Source organism: Phalacrocorax carbo, chromosome 6 (genome assembly GCF_963921805.1).
Source record: "Phalacrocorax carbo chromosome 6, bPhaCar2.1, whole genome shotgun sequence".
In the NCBI taxonomy this organism is placed as follows: Eukaryota; Metazoa; Chordata; class Aves; order Suliformes; family Phalacrocoracidae; genus Phalacrocorax; species Phalacrocorax carbo.
In genome coordinates this window covers 32,072,177-32,092,334 of record NC_087518.1, presented here as the reverse complement: position 1 = coordinate 32,092,334, position 20,158 = coordinate 32,072,177, and the positions used below count along the sequence as shown (strand labels likewise).

The following is a 20,158-nucleotide window of genomic DNA, read 5'->3' as shown; positions in this document are numbered from 1 at the left end:
GTGCCAGCTGGGCAGGGCGGCCAAAGCCCAGTCCTCAAACAACTGCACTCAACAGCGAGCCATGCCCACCACACAAGCACTTCGTTTCCTTTGTGTCTTTGTGTCTTTTCATTCATTATTACTGTACCAGAGACTATTTCTCTTTCAAGTTCCAAAATGACTTTGTTTTTTGTTTCATTAGGTGTGAACACTAGATTACCAGACGACAAAACTGCCTGTTTCTGAGGTCAATCCTTTCCAAATTGAGCGTGCGAAGTCCCATTTGTAAGTCTCTGCAAGCAGCACTTCCAATAGACAGCCACTGTTCACCAAGCTCTTTTAAAAAAATATTCTCAATTATTTCCACGGTAAAAATGGAAATTTTAACCAGAAGGTTTAACAGGACTAGAAAAAAAACCAACAGGCAAACAAACAAAACAAAAAAAATCACCACACAAAAAAAAAACCCACAAAACACCACAAACCTCCCAAACAAAACAAACAAACAAACAAAACCACACTGCATGCTCTCGGCTCACAGCAAAATCTACTTCAGCTGATATTTCTTAAATGCTTTTTATTTAAATCCTTGGATAGTTTCGGACAAGCGTCTCTAGGGTGCTACTATCACAGCCATCATACCTACAAAGAAACTAGCTTTCAGAAAGAATCCACTAATTATCCACAAAACAAATTACTGCCAGCCCTGCGAAATGACCTGCCAGCACCCAGCTGCGACCAAGGTCACGGGAGGCAGCAGTTTCAGTGAAGATACGTTTGTCCCACCTTCTCTTGATGTGCAATTATTGTCAAAAAGTTACTTAATTAGAACATTCTTCCTTGAACTACTCCATGAACATATTTCAAGGCCTTCATGTTTGCTTACTTCATCAATAAAAGGGAAAATGAGCTATTAATTGCTGTTTTTACCTTGACTACACCAGCACTGTCAGTAAACCGTGCTCCATCCTCACCAAGCGGTGCAGAACTTCTGTGAATAATGAAGTCCAACTCTGAAATTTTATCTTGAAGTTTCAAACCAACCTGCCAACAAGTCCGGAAGTATTTGCTCTAAATATAAAACACAAAGCCACTTTGGGTTTTATAAATACATAAGCAACCACCAAAGCTAGACCAAATTAATGAACATGTGTATTCTAATTCCAATAGACAGGACGGCACTCGTATGGCTTCACTTTGTCACTTCTTATAACCTATGCTTTATAAAAAAGTTTTACGTGTATGAAACACTCATATACCAGTTAGACATAAAATCAGGATGTAATCAAATCTCTACCGTATTATGTAGAAATCCCTCAGGACTTCAAGCTGCAAAACTGAATGTGAATAATTGCATCTATTTTCTAATAAAGACCATGTGCCTCAGGAGTCGAGTATGCAAGTTTTCAGGAGGTCTGCATCATATTTTTTGAGGCATATCTACTTCAAAAAAGCAATCCAGTTAAGCAGAGATAAACACACACACACACACACACATCAGTGACCGTGGTTAAACAATGCACCAATTATTGTGCTAAATGTTGCTGCCGGATCTAAATTTAGACTTTTAGGAAAAAACAATGGCATTTGAGTAGGAGACAGACTTCTCATATTTACTGTTTACCTAATTATCCAAATGAATGTGCAATTTGGCCTCTCTCCCCTTTTCAGGCTGCATGACCACTTTCCCACTCAGAGCCAAGAGAGCTCTGGCTGTTACTGGAAACGCAGCGTGATCCGGCACATTTGATGCTATGAGTGCACTTGGTGCAATTTCAAAGCTTGCATCACAGTTTGGGTATGTGCGCACTCTGCTTCCCCCAGACAGCCCCATGCCTGACAAAAGGCAGATAGGCACCGCAGGACTGAGTCACAGCTACAGAAACAGGGATTTTTTAAAAAAATATTTTTTTAAATGAAGGCATGAGGGATAGAACAAAAATCCCTTTCAAAACCCATTCTAAGTTTCCAACTTCGGGTGCCCAAGCAAGAAATAAGGGGAGGAGGGGGAATGAGGAAAAAGGAAGAGGAGAAAGTTCTTTTACCCAGGGTTATATTTTTAGACTATTACTAGCTTTATTCTGTCATTGTGCTACAGAAACTTGACCTGTGTGAATTAATGCAGCATTATCCTTTCTAATTTTTGCTAAGTCCATGCTGCAGTATTAACCTAATCTTCTTACATGGGACATGGCAGGGCATTTGCTCCCCCCACCCTGCTGTGGCTGATGCTTTTCCACCACAGATATTCCTGACTGCAACATATATCCAGCCATACATTCCCTCTTTCCCCAAACCACATAGGAACAAGAAGAATTCACCCCTTTTGTGTTAGGAAACAAAATCTACACACTGCGGACACTGAACCTGAAACCTTGATTTGTTTTGAAGCATACCAATGTAATGCGATTTATAACCATAACGTATGGGAAGGAAAACCACTCAAATGCTTTTTTTCCTTCTTGCTAAAAATACTTATGATGAAGTGCCTTTGCCCTTCTTGAGCTATTGATATTTATAAAAGAAAAGCTCAATTTTGCTGGGCAGGCCGAGCCTACAGGAGAGACATTGGCACCTGCTATTCCCTGCTCTATTTTAGTTTGTAACAGTTATGTAGCACATTTATTCTTATTGTTTCAAAACAGGTTAGAACTAACTTGTATTTTTTTTAACAAGTTTCTCTCCCCAGCTGTCATTGCTAAAGTTATTGTCAAACTATTCTTTTATTTCCTTTCTCCATGCCTGCATGGCACAGGCCAAGCCCATTTGCAGCTTCCCTCCCTAGATGTAAGTTGCCATGCATAGATCAATTATACAGAAGTACAATGCCTTACAGTAAAGAAATCATTTGGGAAAAAAAACCTAACATATGGAGCTCAACTTGTTTATAAATATCTTCAAAAAGTAGCCTGGAAACATTCCGCTCCGGGATGGCAATACACAAGGCAGAAGTGGTTGGGAGTGGCAGGGCAAGAGGCAGACAGAACAAGGATTTTTTTTTTTTTTTTTTTAAATCTTAAAGTTTTGTTTTCTTCTTTCAAAAAAAAACAAGAAAGGCCAGGAAATCCTCTCAATTTGGCATTCCCAACACCACCACATTAGACGAATACAAGGTCTTCACTTCCTGTTCCCTCCTCACTTCACAGCAAGCGAGGATGGAGCAGGATAATGCCAATGTCAGATCTCAAAGAAATGCTAGAGACAAAAAGCCCTGCAGGTCAACTCTGCATAAACTTGGTGCTATACTAGTTGTTTGGGTAACGTGCAACTTCTTATCCAATACTAATGCATCAATCTTTTTAACTATGAAAACCCAGATCAGGTCTAAGGGCCCTGAAGTTCCTCCTACACTTCTCATCTCTAAAACAAAGATGAGCTGGCCAGGCCTCCTGCAAAAGCCAATGAGGCTCTCCTCTTACCATCACCAGCTGGAAGAATTTTACGGTAGAGATGGTTAAAAAGGAAGGAATGATGGAAGGAAAAGATCCCAGAGCTCAGAACAACTCTCTCCCTACTTGCAACCCCGCTGTAGGGCGCAGGGGCAAAGGGGACAGGGATCCAGTTAGCTCTGCTCCTGCTCACACCAGGAGCAGGAAAAGTAGGAAAGGTGGCAAACCATACTTAAAAGTCTCCTTTCCAACCATACTTTGGGCTCCTGCTTCAGAGTGGGTCTGCCCTCCTGCATCCCAACAGCACAGCAATGCACAAATAGCTTCATGCTAAAAGGCTCTGGTGGCACAGGATTAACACACGATTTTGCGACTCGGGGACAAGACGCATGGTTTTACCATCATGCAGTTAGCATGATCTCCAGCAACATAGGCCAAAAATCAACCCCCTGTGTAGATACACATGTAGGGACATGAGGACAGCTGAAACCATAACAAAATCAAGCTCCTCCTCTCTGAAAAGCTGTCAAGTATATCAAGTCCTTCTTTTATCTTCTTGACTATCTAAAAAACTGACAGAATGAAACTTATTATTACTCCAGAATGAACTGGAGCAGAGGAAAAAGAAGGGGATAAATCAGAGCTTATCTTCTTAAAAAGTAAAGCCCTCAAGGAATATAATTTGCTGCAATTAAATATAAATAGACAATCCTCAAGATAAGCCTTAACAAATCACCTTAGGAGTTTAATAAGTTGTGGTTTGGTCGGGGGTGGGGGGGACTTTTCAATGCATGTATTAGTGTTTTAAACTGACCTGTCAAATCTACTTCTGAACTTCTCACAAGTGATGAACACAGGAGCCAGAATAGAAAGTGTGTAAGACAGGTTAGTTTTTAGGACCATTTTGATTACTTTTTTCAGTAAAAAGGTTTAGAATAGCTAATTCTTAAATTAGCAAGAAGTCTCAGGTCTCAGCTTGTATCACACATAACTTCACTGAACTTCTGCAGAGAGTGATATATTCATCTACCAGACACAGCGACGTCACCATGGGGAGTGTCCTGCCATCCAACTTTTTGACTCAGGCTCTCACAGATCACCAAGAAATTCTTGGTATCAAAGTGCTTGAAAAGAGCTGATAGCACTATAGATATTTGCTGTCCTACAGTAAAAACATCATTGCTTTTACACTTAAGACAGGTTTAATTGCTGATATTTAAAATAAGCCTTATACACTCTTTATATATATAAAAAGGTATCTTAACAAGGTCTCTTCTGAGGCTCTGTTTCCTGTGCCCAGAAGATATGAGCTCTTTTTTCCTGTATTTTCGTACTTGCTTTCCTCCATACACAGAAAGATGTTCCCCAACCAGCTGAGAAGAATGGTTTCTCAGAGCAGATACCATGATTCACTGTGTACTCACAACACAGGGCATAAGATCTCCCACACTCTCCCCCCAAAGCCCAACCATTTTGCAAACTTTCCGTGTGCCTAAATTAAGCATTTTTTTTTTGTCAAGTGAACAAAAGTTCACACTTTGTGCCAAACCACTAAACCACGTTCAAACCATAGAACATACATCCAATTTAGAATATCTTAGTGGTTTGGAAATTCAGGTACGCAGAGGCCGAGTTTGCAAAGTTGCAGCGGTCAGCTTGACAGAAGGAGGATTGTTAACCCTGTCAAGTCCAGAGAGAATCAACTTGATATTTACTTGGACATCCTGGATCGCAGAAGTACAAACACACACAAGCAAATCCAAAACGCATTGCTCGCACCAGGCTGCTGTTGTACCCTGCAGAAGCTCTGGCTATGAAGTGATCTTGTGGGAGCATTTCGTTGTTCTGAGCTGTTTAAAACCTTTCACATCGGTGACTGAAGGCAGTTTAAGGCAGCACATCCGAGGAAGCTGTAGTAGAGGTGGGAAGACAGACAAATACCTCTTATACTGACTTTGTTACTGAAATCAATCTACAGTGGAATTTTAAGTCTACAAAAATTTTCCAGAAATAGTGCAAGATTTATACAGACATGATTGCACATCAATTCCTTATGCAGAACCTTTTTGTCACATTCACTGGAAAAAGTTGGGTTTATTCCTGTCTTTCATTCTTCTACCCTACTGGGTTTTTTTCAGTTGCTTTTTCCACTTACTCTCTGCTCTGCTTTTCCCATGTAACAACTATCAAACACAACCATTAAATCATACAAGCTTTCCTATTGTATTCACAGTATTCTTTACAGCTGAATACTCCATATCCATTACAATCTATAGGGATATTAAGAGATTGCACATCACTCAAGTTAACAGGAGAGTTCAACCACCTGCACCTCTACTTTCAGTCCATTTTTGAAAGTCCTTCCTACAATCACAACTCTAGACTATCAAACGAATTACAGTTCATAGACTTAAGAACGCAAAAAAAAAAAATGTATTCCAACGCTAATTTAAAATTTTCTCTTTTTAACACTTTTTAAAGTTGGCAATGAGAGGAATATTAAAATACACCTTCAGCTCTGTTACCATTAAGATCTCTAAATTTTGTACTAGATAGTTAAGGGAATTTCTGAGTGAACTAAATGGTGGCAATTCCTGGGTAATCCCACCCAAGCTGGGGGCAGCAGGGAGGATGATCACAGCTCTCACATTCTTTTCCTATTATATGCAATATAATTAATTGCAAGGATTCCTAGTAAAATAACAGAAGCCAAACTACACTACTGGGAAAATTAAGCAGAATGAAAAACCAATGCAGCAATACAAAAGAGGTTAGTGACACACAACAGTTTCTTGCTAAAGAAAAAGGAGCAGTAAATGTATATTTAAAGCTCAGATATTTAGAGCCAGGAGTAAGAGGGGAAACATGACATAGAAACAAAGGGGAAAGGAAGAAAAGGAAGAAACATGTATTTATTATCAAGATCTTAACTTCAGGGATTCCAGAAGGAGTAAAGAAGCAGCAAAGAAATTCCACTGCAGCTGCTTCTGACATAGATAGGTGTAACGCTGCCATTACCTGGCCATACAAATTTGACGATGGATGCAGGGCTCTTGAAATCTGACAGCTAGAAAGCTGTAATTTAGCAAGTGTAGTTATTTTTGAGCACTCACTCAGGAAAAAGCTGGATTTAGCTCAGAGAAGAACTAGTCACTGCCTGTGATTGTCCCAGAAAGTAACTGGCAATATCAAAAGATTCATAGAGGGACTTTTAAAGCTTTAAAATCTACAGACACAAGCAGGAAATTAATGTTTGTACTACTTCTGACTAGCCTAATTTTAACTTTCAGCCCCAAAGCAAGTTTCAGCATTAACTGAACTCAAAGTTTAAATTCACTCTTCCTTCTACCTAAACTATCATCAAATTTTTTATCTCCTGTCAGGCTCTACAAAGACTGGAAATCTCATTTTCAAAACTAATTCTCTCCCTTATTGTTACCTGATAACAACCCTCAGGATTGCAAATTTAATCATGGTAACAGCAGAATATACTGACAAGTGAATCCAAATGCTTTAAGTGTTTACACCGTCAGCAATAATTGGTGTTTATTTACATAGTGGTAGTAGTGGAGAGCTGGTTAGCGGAAGGCAAAACAACTTCATGTCACGGCTCATATTACAACTACCCTCTGCGAAGTTAAGGTGGATAAACGCAGGGATATTAAAAAACTGATTATATTCCACAATTAAGATAATTTAACATGTATAATTTAAAAAAAAAAACTTTTCCATTCAGTGGCTTTTCTCTGGTACAGCTTAATTCACTTTGGAATTAATTCTCTGGAAAATGCCTATCGATCGCTAAAAAAAAAAAAAGCCTGTCCCAAAACAGTCAGGATATCTACAGCGTGTGATGGAGGGGAACACACAGATGTCCAAACTCAGAAATACCCATTGACAGAGTGCTCTGTCTATTGAACCCTCAAAGCAAAAACACAGAGAGGATACTAAAGAGTATTATTAGTCCAGTTCTTGAAGCTGGAAAATGTGGAACTCATAATTACCTTGTGGAGAATCTAAGCCCGAATCTATTGCAGAGCTAGAAAGGAAAGCCTGGTCTGCAGAATTGTCAGAGAATATGACTTGCACTCTGGGAATAAAGAAATACCCTATTTTGTCATGTCAGAAAGGGACTGCAAATTTACTTCCACAAAGAAAAGCGACTATGGAAAAATACAAGCAGCCTTGTTGCAGACCCTTGGTTATTTGTAGCGAAGAGGAGATACAGGGATATAAAGAACAGGGAAGATATTACTTTTAACATGAGGTATCTTCAGAGACAGTAATACTAAATGATTTATTACTAATTACAACTTTGCTTTTTAGAGGCTAAAATGTTCTCATTATTTCAAAAATTAAGAAGATATATTAAGTTCCCAGTTAGCAGAAATAGGAACCTATACACACTATTTAAGATTTTGCACTATACACTGCTCAATTTCCTCTCCCTACTGCAATTATCTGTCTCCAGAGGAAATGACACACACTATTCTGTGCTTAGCTAGGTTTATAAGAACAATGAATATAGAAGGTAATGCCACATTATTTTTAAACAGATTTTTAAGAACATTAAAAGACTTTCTGAAGACAGGATTCTGATGGCTCCATGACAGAAGAATACAGCATTACTAAATCCACATTAGACTTAGATGTATTACCAACACCTCTAATGCAAGTTTTTCATTAAGTGAGATGCTTCTGTTAGTAAATATGTTCTACAGCACGCTCACTTGAACTGGCAGCATAAATGTCACTGCACCCAGGTGATTAAATTAATACTGAAGCTCCCTTAGCCATGCCGTTCTGATATGACAGCTTAGCGTCTACTGGCTTGAAAATCTATGCTATTTTATGTATGGCCATTTACTGTAAAGGTCCCCGGTGCATCATCCTCAGCAGTGGCAGATACAAGATATTCCTCACGCTTAAAAAAAGTCCTCCAAGGTACCAGAGATTCCTGTTAGACTACCGTTATTTACGTGCCAAAGGAAAGTAATGTTAAGATGATGCAACCATTAAGGCTGTTACTTTTCTGCTATTTGAGAGCTTTGATGTGACAGCTTTCATTTAACAGCTTCTTGCATCCAACATCATCTTGCACAACCTTCAGATGATATGGCAGCATCGTTTGTGGTGATGCAGCTGAAATAATGGGTGTCATTGCAAACGTTAACTAAAAGGAAATGCAGCATATAGTTCGAAAACAAAGGATACTGCTTAGCTAAGTCATTCTTTCTAAGTTTTTACTACTTTGCTGTTCTTTAATGTGTTGAGTTTTCTATACAGTTTGTATTTTTATATTTTATAAGGCCGACAATGATGTTAAAGAAGAGCCTATTTCACTTGACTTAAATGTCTCTTCAGCTAGGGCATGGCTTCAGCTAATGTCAGTTTATCTCAAATCCAAAAAAAACCATTTGCATTTTCTCCTGCAGTCCAGAAGACAGGCAAATTAAACGTATTTTAAAAGTAAGAGGGATCTCAGGAGAGGAGATGAATACAATACAATTTGTTAAGCTGGCAAAATGCCATTTGCCTACTTTGACCTTGACTTTTTATAATCTTTTTGGTTTAAATAAAGATCAAAACCTTAGGATTTCACCACCACTTCAGGAAGGGTTCACAAGTTCTCTACCATAACCAACCTTAAACATATTTTTACAGAGGGATCATTAAAAAAACAACTGTCTCAAAGTGGAATGTAACTCTTGCTGAAATAGCCTCTGACCACGTCTATTCTTATGCAGAAGTCACTACTTAGAAGTCCCTTCTAAAGACAGATGTTCTTTCATTTAGTTCATTAATCCTGAAATCTCTGAAAGCTGCTGCAAGTTGTTGGTGGCTAAGCAAATATATAAATTTGGAACACGCAAACCCAAGATCACTTTCAGATATCCTGTAAGTAAATGTCTCCCTAGGAGCTAAGAATGAAAAAAAAGATTTTTTTCTAATGGCATGAGAAGAGTTAAATAAAGAACAGTGGTAGTCAGACACAGATCATACATCGTAAAGACAAAATGCTCATCAGCCTAGTTTGCTGCAGACTTTTCTTCTGCCAGAATTACATGTGGTAAGGTGTAGGTAGATCTATATTCTTGCTGCTCCCCATACTTTAAACACCGGAAAATAAATACTGCAAGGGTCCTTCATGCTTCTTTATAACGTTTCCTTCCTGTGCCATTTCTTTTTCCATCTGATCACTCACTGCAGTGTTCCTTTTATCCACTCACTATTATGAAAATCCTTGCAGTAGGCTGGGGTTATAGAACTGAGGTCTCAGCACCCTACCTCCCTAAATGAAGAAATCAAACTGGCTTCAAGCACACACCTCCGTGGGGCAGAACTGTATCTATACACCTTATCCAAACAGTTTTTCAATGGGTATGCCTCCTCTGGCATCACCCTCCCACCAGCTGCATTTCACATACCACTCCCCTAGCATCCTGAACTTCCTAACCTAATCCTGCAGGTATTTTAAAAACAACCTGCATTTAACACACATCCCCACAGTGTAAATGAGATTTAACTATAAAAAAAAACCTCTCCAGAGATTCTGAAATCATGCTGAAAGTTAAGCCAATGATTATTATATGTTTCCCTATTGGTTATGTTTCCCTCATCAAAGGCCTGTGCTTTCAAACATTGATGGGCTAAAACTTCTCTGAAGAAACCTGTGCAAGGTAAACGTATGATTTAGTCATTTAATATCTGCTAGACTTTTCTAAAAACCCTCTACATTAATTCTCAGACTGACTTTTTTTTTTCCTCAAGTGAAACTTCATCTGAATCATTCCAATCTCTTTATCTCTGAAGCAATGAAATATATTTATTTATTTATTTATTTTCACTCAGTTTCTTTTTGTAAAGACTGGTTAATTTGCCCAAAGTCCCAAGTTATTTCCAGAGAGAGCAGGGAGATCTCCTCAGTTTCCTATATTTGTCCCGCCACGCCTCTCAACGTAATCAAGGCGATTACTCAGTTTCTAGTGATACCTCTGTTTTTCCTAGAGGCAGAAATTCACGGTTTCTGAGAAGTCTTGAGCGAGCAAAGAGGGACTAGTAAGTTTGGGCTAGAAGGGAATAGCATTTGCCAACAAGGTCTCTCTCCCAGCAAAGGCCAAAGCAACTTTGCACATCCAGTCCATAACTTCTATGCAAGAGACAGTGCTTATGTCTCTGCCTGAACTGTCCCCTCCCCAAATTCATGCTCAGTTGCAGCCGTGGGAGAGATTAGCAGCAGCCAGTAACTCACATAAAAGTCCTACTTTCCAAGAACACCCTTTCATTAAAGTTTATACGTTGATAAAATTGGCACTTGCACAAACCTTGCCACAACAGCTCATATTGTGCCCTCCTGTCCTTATCAAACCCTAGCGCAGAGAGAAGTTGCTCTGCTTGAGGAGGGCTGCGTCAGTCTCTGATAACTCACCAAATCAGCCCTAATTAGCACAAGTTATTGAAGAGTCTTCACCCCTATTAAAGATTGATTCACTCAGATATGCCGCTGCAAAAATTGCTTCCTGCTGCGGCAGTTTATGATGTTTGCTTTGCAGAACAGCAGCATGAAAAAAGGACGCTTGCACCAGAAAGACACCAGGCTAATAAAATAAATTCCTGAAACTTGAGCCAGCCTCTTAAAAACACTCACCGGGTACACATATAATCACACTCCATAATTATTCTAATTTGCACAATTAAGAGCTGAATAAACACCATAAATTTAAATGAAAAACCCCAGGCACAGGCTGGTGCTGCTACTGGAATATTTTAAAATCCAAAATATGCAACACTGCTGATGACAATTTCTGTAGCCACTGCAAGAGAAGAGCACCTTACTGAAATCCAGTTAGGTACTTAAATCAGAAGAACAAAAATAAAGCAATAAAATTGTTTCTCCTACAGCTTACTAGCATTGTTTTCTTCTCAATCCCACCGTTCGGTACATTCACAACTGACACAACAGTCTGTTTGCTCCTGAAACGCCTGTCTCTTGCAAGCTCCCCACTCTCCCCAAAACCTCCCAAACTAAAAGCCATCCTACTTATATGGTCTGCTGAGGCAGAAATCCCGGGACAGGTTGAGGAGGACTTTAAAAGCAACCATGCCCCGTAACTATGGCATTTCTCTGGATAACCATCCTCTCTATGGACAAAGGTTTTGGCATTTCTTGACAACCATCTCACACTGGAAATGGAAGATGAAAATAACAACAATACTCAACAGCTCTCTGCCTGCTACCACATTTCTCCTCCTAGGCACCTAAACCAACACTTTATGATCAGTCATCATTGGGCAAGATGTTTCTCATACTCACCACTCAATGGCTTTGTCTGCACTAGCACCTTCCTCACCAGGCTTGCCATACCGGAATTTTTACCCGCGTTGTCTAAACCTGCTCAGGACCAAACCAGGTGGAAAAGTTAAAAAAAAACGCCTGCATCTAGTCTCTGCGTCTCTGCCGGCCCCGGCCCCTTCGCTTTTTCTACTGAGGCTGCACAGCGTCTGGATGAACAAGGCTGAAAACACACACACACGCGCGTGCACGCACAGGAAGCTTGGAACCAAATCAATATTAAACGGACCAACTTCCTTCTTCATGCTCCAGTATCTCTGCTGTAAACAAGCACTGCATATTAGCTAAGTGAAGCTGAAAAGTCCAGCAGAGAAGGACAAAAGAAGGGAGTGGCTCCAGCAAGGAATAACTATTTTAAATACACAAACATCTTCCCATCAGATTAAAACTAGCTTTTAAATTAGGCAAATTCTGAAGCCATTGTTGTGATAGAATAACTCAAGCAAACAGGAGACGCTGCTTCCTCCTCTGCAGAGGTCTCCTGGATTTCCAGTGCGAAGCGTCCGAATGCCTGGACGAAAGACCTGAGAACTGTTCATGTTGATCCGGGGACAGAAGGCAAAGAAGGGGGAGGCAGATGCAGAAACAAGCCCCAGAAGAGGCATTGCCAGCTACAACTCCTGCACCTTGCAGTGTAGGTGCCATGAACGAGCAGGGGAAGGATGCTAAGCTCATGTCTGGGTCAGAGCATGTGGCCAGGGCTACCAGCCCTGCCTCACAAGCAGCCACCAGCTCTCGGGAGCAAGTTCAGCTTGGCATGAGTGCATGTGTGTGCAGGGATTAGGCAGGAGTCCATCCTTTCTGAGAGTGTTTCATAAACAGGCCACTTGTGTTTTGAGAGATCTCCACCACACCCCACATACCTTCAGGTTCCTTTAGTCTTCAACAGGTTTTCTCCACCATTTGGGGGCATTTAACTCATGGCAGCTCCACCTCTGAGCAAACTGGAGAACACACCACCAGCATGCATTAGACATTCCACCAAACCCTTTCGCCCAGATCCAGAGGGCTCTAACATTTGCCTCATTGCTGGCAACAAACGCTCTCTTGACAGATAAAAGAGCAACCAGGTGAAGCTCTCCTGGCCCAAAATGCTCCAAAGGAAGACAATGATGGCCTTGACTGCTCCACTGAATCTCCAGCAGGCCCATGTCCTTGGCAGGCAGGGTGAGCAAGGGCAAGCAGAGGCCATGAGAGGTGGCAGCAGCCGCTTCTCCCTTTTGCTGCCCTCGCAGATGTCCTGCTGCAGACTGTGCCAAGCTGGGTGGCTCTGGAAAGCATCCTACCTGGTCTGCAGAGGGAGCGAGCCAGACACAGACCACTGCCCATCCTCTCCTGTTGCAACAGGCTGCAGCAGCAGCCCTCCAAACCTGCAAGTCTGCTACTATCAGGGAGGCCTGCTGCATCAAATCACCCCTGGAAGAAATGAAAAGGAAGGATGGACAGGGCAGCTTTCATCAGTCACCAAGGATCAGCCAAACGGTGACTATCCTCACCCTTGGCCAGGACACAGCCATAGCAACCTTTCTGCTCGCAGCAGCCCAGCTGCTGGAAAATGCAGTTCTGGTGGGCTTCTCCCCAGCCACCTATGGCAGGAAAGGCTGAGGTGCATGTGGCTTTGCGGCACTGGAAACTGTTCCTTATCTCTGAAAGTATACCAATGTTACAGTAGTTCTTGGTCTGGGATCTTCAGCAACCAGTATCTTTACTGACAATGCTAATGAAATAGTGCTTGACTACTGTGTGGTTTCTCAAACTAAGTTGCACAGTGGCCAGCACAAAAGGCTGAGTGAAGAGAAGCTGCAGCTTGGCAATACTTAGCCCCAAGATAATAAGAAGTGCCTGTCTGAAAAAGCTGCCATCTTACGCCTTTTCAGACAGATGTGTGTTATTTATCTTTCTATCAAAGACCACTTATCTCATAAAAGAGCTTTACTTCATCGAAGCTGAAACACTGAAAGATCTGCAACTATTCAACAAACGTCCTTTTTATTACTGCCTTGCAAAGTTGGCTACTAAAAGATCCCCCATTTTTCCTTACTCTCTTAATACAGCAACCACAGATTCCACAGTCCATCTCTTCCCCTTCTCTTTCCACCCTGTCTTTCAAGACAAACCAAATTCTCACAAAAGTAAAGTAAAATTAAATTGCTGCTACCCCTCAAGGCACGTAACTGTGAGATCAGGGGGCTGGGGTGGAAAAAGAGATAGAGCTACTCTTAAAATCAAACTTGACATGAATCTTCCTAGGGTACACGGGACAAATTTCACAACAACCCTCCACATAAGGGAGAGAAGTCCAATTACAGAGAAGCAGCGGAGCACAGGGCAAGCAGTGTGCAAGCCCAGTAGTCTTCTGCCAAAGGGCGGCTTCTTCTTGTTCCACTATCCAAGCTTAAAAAGCAACACTTCATTACAGAAGAACTGGACACAGTTTCAAACCTTCATTTCCATTTAACCAGAAACGACATGCTAGCATGTAGGAGTTTGACTGAGAAAGCATCCCTCCATGCTTGCGCCCCTTCGCTTGACCAGCAGCAGTAGTCCCATGCCCTGCCAGAAGTCTTCATCCAGACATTGGCTCACCTCTCAGTCTTCTCTCCCCACAGCCCCAAGATACTAAGCAGGGAATTGGTCAGGCAAGTTGCCGTTCTGGCAACCCCTGCTGATCTTTCAAGTGGGCCCTGTGATTAACCTCTAACGTGATGATTCAAAAAAAAAAAAAAAAAAAAAAAAAAAAAAAAAAAAGGCACCACAAACCCAACACCAATCAACCGTCTCCAACAACAAAACTGAGTCCACATCACTTGGACTTAAGACTGCCCCGCCACACAGATGTATACCACAGACATATTCCAAATTGCAGGACTGTGCCTGGACACTTATGTCCATATACATGAGCACATCCAGGGACAGTGCAGGACTATCGCCAACCTCTTGGGTAGCCCTTGAGAGGTCAGGAAGCTCACCTTTGACCAGCACCAACACCATGCAAGCCCCTTTTGGGAAACTGATCTGTACACAAGATAACTGTCTCCCATAGCATCCCCACAGGCAAGCTAAGGAAGTGTGGGTTGGATGAGTGGACAGTGAGGTGGATTAAGAACTGTCTCAACAACAGAACTCAGAGGGTCGTGATCAATGGAGCAGAGTCTGGATGGAGGCCTGTTACTAGTGGCGTCCACCAGGGGTCTGTGCTGGGTCCAGTCCTGTTCAACATATTCATCAATGTCCTGGGTGATGGGATAGAGTGTAACCTCAGCAAGTTTGCTGATGATACCACGCTGGGAGGAGTGGCTGATATGCCGGAAGGCCGTGCTGCCATCCAATGAGACCTGGACAGGCTGGAGAGCTGGGCTGAGGGGAACCTCATGAAGTTCAACAGAACAAGTGCAAGGTCCTGCACCTGGGGAGGAACAACCCCATGCACCAGTACACGTTGGGGGCTGAACTACCGGAAAGTGGCTCTGTTGAGAAGGACCTGGGAGTGCTGGTGGTCAACAAGCTGACCCTGAGCCAGCACTGTGCCCTTGTGGACAAGAAGGCCAACAGTATCCTGGGATGCATTAAATGGAGTGTGGCCAGCAGATTGAGAGAGGTTATCCTCTTCCTCCTCCTCTACTCTGCCCTGGTGAGACCACATCTGGAGTACTGCATCCAGTTCTGGGGCCCCCAGTTCAAGAAGAACAGGGAACTGCTTGAGCAAGTCCAGCAGAGAGCTACCAAGATGATCAGGGGGCTGCAGCATCTCCCTTATGAGGAAAGGCTGAGAGACCTGGGTTTGTTTAGCCTGGAGAAGAGAAGACTGAGGGGGGATTTCATTAATACCTATAAATATCTGAAGGGTGGGTGTCAGGATGATGGGACTAGGCTCTTTTCAGTAGAGCCCATTGCCCCTTGTCCTGTCATTGGGCACAAGCTGGAACATAGGAAGTTCCACCTCAATATGAGAAAAAACTCCTTTCCTGTGAGGGTGACAGAGCAGTGGCACAGGCTGCCCCGGGAGGTTGTGGAGTCTCCATCCCTGGAGACATTCAAAAGCCCCCTGGATGCATTCCTGTGCCCCCTGCTCAAGCAGGGGGGTTGGATAAGATGATCTCCAGAGGTCCCTTCCAACCCCTACCATTCTGTGATTTTCTGTGATTCTGTGATAACATGAAGTTCATGTAGTCCAATATCACAGCTAACTGCCTTAATACAAGTGTTTATGTGCACATCTACTGAAAGACATCCAGAATTTCATTGTTCAAGTGTAATGAAATCACTGCTACAGTACAAAACACAAATCATTTCTTTAATATGCGTCAACCAAAGAAGGCTTCACATTAACGCCCTCATCCCTGCCAAGTACTTGAAACAATTACCACATGAATATTAACAGGGGTTCCTCGGTAGGATGATGCGATTATCATGGGCAATCTCGGGAGATGCTGCAAGACACTGCACAATGCCTTGAATTTGTATCAATTTAAAGAGTGATTACTTGAGGCAGCAGAGGCTCCTCAGCCTGGTTATGGAGGGGGTTCCACATAATAAAAATAGCATACCCCGCGTTCAGACCGGTTGGGAGCAAGGGAAAGAAAACATTGCTGCTTCCACCAACTGCACTCTGAGGAGTCACAGGCCTTCATGTTTTCAGAAAGGGAAAAATATGATAGCAGCTCTGCTGCTTCTCACACCCCATTAGGAGAAAGATTGTCTTGAATGTGGTATCTAAGGTCACGTAAGAGGAGGAGTCTGGTCATTTTATCCCAGAAAACCTCTTCCAAGGGGTTAACAACACTGTAATATATGTAGACGGGAATAGGGAGACCAGAGAGCAGCACACAGGCTTCAGAGCAGCACAACCATGCTCAAACTCTTCCACTCCCTTTGATTTTCAACACCACCTCCCCAATATTAGGGGCTTTCACCTGTTACACACCAAATTTAATGGTGTATATTTTATACTTCCGTGGTGAAAGCTGATTACAGCTCCTCACCTGGTTCCAGAAATGCAAGGAGTCATGCAGCTTCCCAAGCTGAGCCTGCCCAAGTTTATGGCTCTCTTGGCAGCTAGGACTTTCAAACAATCTTCAGAAGTTTAATGCTTTAGTCTAAAGCTTCAAAAGCAGTTCCTTAAAACTGGGCATTTACCCTTTGTTTGCCATGTGGATTACGGAAAGATGTAGTAAAAGCTTGTTCCTAACAAAAAGATAAGATCAATCATATTTTTAATATTACATATAAAACCAGTACTCAGAATGTTTGTATCAATTAGAAATGTACTCAAAACCAGAGAAATTATAATTTTGGGTAACTAGGATCCTATGACATATCTTAAGTTTGGAATCTCATACATTTATGACATGTGATTCTGGATCAAGACAAAGACGGTGTTGTGATTTGAGGTCACATTTGTACTAAGGATCCACTAGCACCTCCAGTTTTACAGGCTTCACCAAAAAGGAAGGACATCCTCTCCCCACCCTTGAATACCTCTCCTTGTACAGACTCTTAAAAAAAAAAAAAGGGGGGGGGGGGGGGGGGGGGGGAAGAAAAGTTGACACCCAGCACAGTGACCTGATGTTTTCCATGCATTTGCCCTCTGATAAGCACACAAATGCCTTCTGCTGGGCGTTTTCCCTGTTAACCTTCCTGACCAAAAACATTATTGCTCAGAAGAAAACGGAACCTAATGCAGTAGGTAATGATACTAAATATAACAAATGAGTCAAATCACTTTGTTTCTCAGGCGTTCAACTTAACAAGTCATTTCAGAAGTTCAAAAACACAGTCCCTGTGCAGACCCTAAAAAAGCTGATCATGTCTCATTTCTAAGATTTTATTGTTCGGGTTTTTTTTTTTTTTTTAAGGGAAACTTATTCTTAAAACCAGAATTATTACAGAACTCTGTAAAACAGATGCAATTCTTTCTAAGAGCCATTACAATGAAAAAACTTCATCACCAGTGACCATCTAAAAAACATGATTACAACTGGCATAAGAGACAGGAGGTACAGAAAAAAAGCACGCAGGACAGGGAATATCCAGGAGACCACCGTGATTCCTTTCAGAGAGCTCCCGCCATAGGTTTGGCAATGAAGCCGTGGGATCATGGCATGCACTGGTCAGGCAAGACAGATTAAATTGGCTCAGATGGCCACGTCCAGGCACAAAGCTGAGTATGCAATGGGGGAGTCTGCTCCCCAACTCCGCCAACTCCAGCAGAAGGACAGGAAAAGTCCAAAGTGTTCAACCACCCTTGACAGCATAGTCTCAAGACTGGCAAAGTGACAAAGCCAGTGGGAGATGCTTCCCACTATGCAAAGGGCAGTGGGAGGCTGCTTTTGAAACAGAAACACACACACTTTCTAAAAAGAAGAGATTAAATATCTAAGAGCCAAGTCAATGGAGGAAATCAATGAAGCATTAATAGTTGTGATCATTCTCAAAGTATTTACACAGTCTGCATTCAAAGACTTTCTTTAAAAAAGAAAACCAGCAGCAACAACAAAAACAAACAAAAAACCAAAACCAACAAAAACCCCACAACCCCACAGACGAAAGATCTCCTGGATTGTATTTTTAATAAAAAAACACATTTACATGTTCATTTTTTAAAAAGTTTATCTCTACAGATATTCACCAATTCCCCACCTCCCACTCCTGCAAACTGTGTCCAATCTGGAAAAAGTCATCTAACCAAAAAATTGAACTTTTTTAAGCCTCTTCAGTACCACATCTCTCTGCACATTAACTAGGAGTCAAGACAGCCAGGGAAAAGGGCACTGAGCTACATGGGAGATTGCTATAAATTTGTCTCCAGAGACGGTCTTTATTTGGGAGAAGTATATTTATCTTCTGTGTCTAAATGCCAACAGCAGCTCCATGTCTCTGGTTTGCTTTAGCAAAATTTGAAACACAGGGAAATTCTCAGTAGCCGCAGGCATTATTAATGCTGCTGTGACTGATATGACAATAATGCTTTACAAAACATCTATAGCGGGGGGGTGGTGGGGTGGTGGTGTGTGGGGAGAACCATATACACTTCCAGAAATGTGCTGATAAAATGACATACTGTCTTCTTGAATCCAAGATGTCAAAAACAAGTGTGTCTAATAACTCTTGATAGGATGAAAAAACATTGTAAAAAGAATTTGGAAACATGGAGTCACCCTTTCCTGCATGCAGCATGAATTCTCTAAAACAGAGCAGAGCCCATTATTTCATCTACATTTTACTGTCTGCAATATTGTACTTTCCACAAGCAGCTCAGCAAGTTCTCAGTACAGGACTGAAGTTCATCTTCCCCTCAACAATCTGTTCACCATGGCTGTGGAGGTCTGAACACGTGTGGTACAGTCCTCGCTGAGGTTTCTAAGAGCTGTTTTGTCTCTTTTTTTCTTCCCCCACCCCAAACCTCAGGCTCCTTCCCCCAGACAGGTCTCCCTTTCTTCACCAGCAACCTACCTCCACTGGAAGAAGTCCCTTTCTCCCTGCAGCTTCTCTTACCCATGATTGCACGCTTCATAGTAAGAGAGGAGAAGGAAAAAAGAGGAGAGGAGGATGAAGCCAGGTCCTCCAATAGAGGGATGTGGAGGTCAAGTATGGTGAGTCTAGAAGGGGGTATCCCATGATGTCCTTAGAGAAGCAGTTGTTGGGAACCGCAGGGCAATCTCAGCAGCTACAGGCAGTCTGCTAATGCGTGCAAGTGCTTGTTCCACCTATGCACAAAACCTGCAAGGATTAGGCAAAAAAAATCCCCCCAAAATATAAGCTTTCACTGTGACAAGTGTTTCTCAGCTCTAGCACAACATCCTTGATGAACAAATTAGCTTTGTTGGAGTCTATCCAGTATTATAAGGCGCACTAAAAAAAAAAAAAGTCTGTGAAGAAGAGTGAGGTTTAGATTTTGTCAATGAAAGGTTTTGATAAGGGGAAAATTTGCAGATTGTTCTCTCCTCTCCCATTGCCCCCTGGGAGACAGACAATTTTCTGCATAAACGTGCAAGGAAAGACATGCTAAAGACTGCTTTGGAGCTGTAATTTGGGCTAGACAAAAAAGAAAAAGACAAGAAGCTAAATTCAGAAGATGGGAAATCTGAAATGAAAGATGAAAAAGAACTGCACAAATTATGCCATTACCAGTGAAGGGGGAAAGCCTTTGTGGCTGACACGCAGCCATATGCGCCAGCCTGGCAGATCTGAGAGCAAGGAGTTTTCAGCAGCCTAATTGCCTCTGTTAACTGTTGAGCGAATAACCCACAATCCAGACAAACAGGAAATTTATTGGAAACCAAATGAGAAACAGCCAGTGGTTCATTCTGCAGGTTAAGGTGTTTTTAAATGAAATGAACAACAAAGATTACAGCTTCCTAATCAAACCACATATTTAAAAGAAGCAAGGGAGGAAAGAATAGAAGGGGGAAGTCAGGGAGACTGAGGATGGGAAGCT

At 41.9% G+C, this 20,158-nt stretch overlaps 1 protein-coding gene across 3 annotated transcripts in view; it reads right to left on the bottom strand.

The window, feature by feature from the left end:
* The window catches only part of RASAL2 (RAS protein activator like 2), a 191,748-nt gene that overhangs the window by 139,884 nt on the left and 31,706 nt on the right, over nt 1-20,158 (bottom strand). The window contains exon 1 of one of the 3 annotated variants that reach the window (XM_064454462.1): nt 11,683-11,746. The exons of the other annotated variants lie outside the window; for them this stretch is intronic. Within the exon in view, the coding sequence (XP_064310532.1) occupies nt 11,683-11,731 (49 nt within the window). The 5' untranslated portion in view covers nt 11,732-11,746. Of the gene's footprint in view, nt 1-11,682; nt 11,747-20,158 lie in introns of those variants that run through there. 3 annotated transcript variants of the gene reach the window in all.